Source organism: Trypanosoma equiperdum (genome assembly GCF_001457755.1).
Source record: "Trypanosoma equiperdum strain OVI genome assembly, contig: ctg_862, whole genome shotgun sequence".
NCBI classification, from domain to species: Eukaryota; Euglenozoa; class Kinetoplastea; order Trypanosomatida; family Trypanosomatidae; genus Trypanosoma; species Trypanosoma equiperdum.
Window position 1 is genome coordinate 59056 of NW_027124823.1, and position 2853 is coordinate 61908.

The window sequence follows — 2853 nt, forward strand, 5'->3', positions numbered from 1 at the left end:
GTAACATTTAAATGTTTTGTTCTGTTTTCTTCTTGGGCAAAGCGGTGGAGGGGGAGGTAGGTAGGTGTAAAGACAAGGAAAGCAACCACATCAAGGAAAAGTGAGTCGGTGTGTGTGATGGAGGGAAGAGAAGGGTAAAAATACACCCCCTCTCCCACAGAGAGGTTGTCGAGGGGGGAAGTGAGATACATTAAGTTTTTTTAATTTATTGTTACGTAATACGAGAGTGGTTTTAACATCCCGAATGACCATACCCTATTTCGTGAAAGGAGTTGGGAGAAATGAAATCTGTATGCCACATTCACTTGAGAGAGGTAACCGTGCGGTTTTGTTGCTCCATTTTCCTCTTTTCTGGTGTTATTATGGTCTCTTTTATTGTTATTTAATTATTGTCATTGTTAACTTTACTTCGAAAAGTGAGCACACCTTGGAATATTTTTGCAGGGTTAATAGGTATCCATTCGCTTGATTCTCTCAACCCTCAACGACCAGGTGGGGTAACTCAATCAGAGAAATAAGAGCAAGTGAAAGTAAAGTAAGGGAAACGACAGATGTCGGCAGCAGTTCCTGTCAGTGAAGGAAATGGTGGAGTGGCCGCACAGAACCCGCTGCCAAGCGGTGAACTGCCGTCCACCACTTCACTAGCACAGCAACCCCTGAGCCCGGTGGGCACTTCACCACCTTCTAATGCTCTAGTCACGGCACCTGGAACAGCGGGTACTTCTCAAAATGCTATGCCAGTAAACACGGTGGATCAAACGAATCGCTACAACAACAATAATGAATATGCGAACAGCTACAACACTGGTATGGGCTACGGAGGCTTAGGAATGGGTTATGGGGGTCTCGGCATGGGCTACGGAGGCTTAGGAATGGGTTATGGAGGTCTCGGCATGCCTGGCATGTACGGAGGCTTAGGAATGGGTGGCTTATATGGTGGATTAGGTATGCCTGGTATGTACGGCATGGGGATGTCAGAAGACTTTCAGCGCAGTCAAATGACTTTCATGCTCGTAGGGCGTCTTTTGGAGATGTGCGGGATGTTTGCGGGTGTCATTCAAATGACGTTTGGGAGTGCGCTTCAGTTTATGGGAAATTACATTGGCATGAGTCAACAGTACAATAAACTGAAATCTGGTATGTATATGGACGAGGCGGGTAGATGGGTGGAGCTGCCAAAGGGCACCGACTCCAGCAGAGAAAGCGCTGTGTCAGGTACCCGCCGCAGACCCTCCAGGCACCGGAAACAAGAAAAGCAAAGCCACCCAATTTTCGGTGTCCTGAGAAGATTACTATTTCTGCTGCTTGCAGTGATGCTGGCAAAAAGGATTACTCGTTAGCGCTACATGCACGTAACCTCTCTTCACTTTGATGATCAGTTGAAGGAGGTTGTTTTGTTTTTTTCTCTCCCTCCCTTCGCAGAAGTAGCAAACTTTAAACCGGTGCGTACAGGATTGACCGTGTATTCCGCAAACCATCACGAAATACTGCGACGAGGGTTGTTGGAGGTGAAATTGGGGCAAATGTATGCATGGGGCATAGCCGGTGCTGGTTTAGTTATTTTGTGGAAGCGGTGTAGTGCACGAGAGGCTCTTTCAGCACTTTCCCCCTTCTTCGTCTGTTTCATGTAAGATTTCGAGTGTGTTTTCCTATCGCGCTTCACACGTCATATTCATTTATTAGAAATTCAATATGTCGCCTAGGTCGTTGTATGTCACAGGGAAAGGTGTATTATCTCTTGTAGGGGGCTTTACTGCCGGTTGGTGTGGCTTAGGTTTCGTTGAGGACAAGGGACTTATTAGTGAAGCGAACCTTCGGGCCCTGCACGTAGGGACACTTAAACTTCATTTATTCCTTCAGGAGTGGATTTTACCGGTGTCGTTCAGCGAGAAATACGGCTATAAGAAAGAGGTATTGGAGGAAATCATTGAACGGTATGGCAGCGGCTCCGCTGCCGAGGCGCGGTGGACGTTTGAACAGCTGCTGGGGGAATGCGAAGTTCCAGGACAGATTTCCTGGTTAGAAGAGCACATTTCAGAGGATATACCCTATTTTTACATTGCAGATTTATTCGACAGTTGGTGTAATTTGCACAGGAATCTCTTTGTTTGCAGTGCAGACGCCCACGAAACCGCAAAAAGAAGTGACGATCGCTTTGAGTCGGAGCTTTTATGCAAGGGTGTGATTGAGAAGGCAATTAGTGGCGTTCTGCCGTACGACACGGCGGTGCGTGCCCTTTGCATTCTTGCCATTGGATGTAGGACGAACACTCAGTTTATGCTCAAAACAATAAAGCCTGACTTCATTATAAATCGCTATAAGCTATATACAGACGATCTTGCACAACCGATAGACGGCAATACCGATGTCACACCGCTAGCCGAAGTAAATGCGGCAACGATAGGACTGCTAAATGCATTAAACACGGAACTTCAAGAACAGGAAAAGTTGAAATTGTGGAAAAGCAGTACAGCACGGAAGCTTCCGCTTCTCATGCAGTTAAATGCCACACCATGGTGTGACAGCGTCGATAGTCTTCGCAGAGGGCTGAAAGGTATAACATCAAACAATGCAGCTACACTCTTAGAAGAAGCGACACAATACTTCAGGTGTTCTGAGTTGAGCAAGTAAAGAAAAAGAAAATGAGACGCAAATGAAAATACAGAATAGGTGCCACAACTTAAAGCAGTTGTGTAATCATGAAACGCAACTATCGCTTCAATTATCGCGCTTCGTAAAAATTTTTCTGCGGAATACTTTCGCTAAGACTTTTTGCGTATTACCACTGCAAGGAGAGTTGACATCACAACTTCAGTTGTGAACAGGGATGATGCCAAATAATCCTTGTTGTTT

The 2853-nt window shown here is 45.8% G+C and overlaps 2 protein-coding genes across 2 annotated transcripts; both read left to right on the forward strand.

The window, feature by feature from the left end:
* Positions 1 to 551: 551 nt before the first annotated feature.
* On the forward strand, positions 552 to 1340 carry TEOVI_000406400 (uncharacterized protein; the record flags this gene model as incomplete). The annotated part of the gene is made up of 1 exon (XM_067226878.1): positions 552 to 1340. One exon carries the CDS (start codon positions 552 to 554, stop codon positions 1338 to 1340), a length of 789 nt encoding a protein of 262 aa, XP_067082979.1.
* A 352-nt stretch (positions 1341 to 1692) lies between these two features.
* On the forward strand, positions 1693 to 2631 carry TEOVI_000406500 (uncharacterized protein; the record flags this gene model as incomplete). The annotated part of the gene is made up of 1 exon (XM_067226879.1): positions 1693 to 2631. One exon carries the CDS (start codon positions 1693 to 1695, stop codon positions 2629 to 2631), a length of 939 nt encoding a protein of 312 aa, XP_067082980.1.
* Between the last annotated feature and the right edge of the window lie 222 nt (positions 2632 to 2853).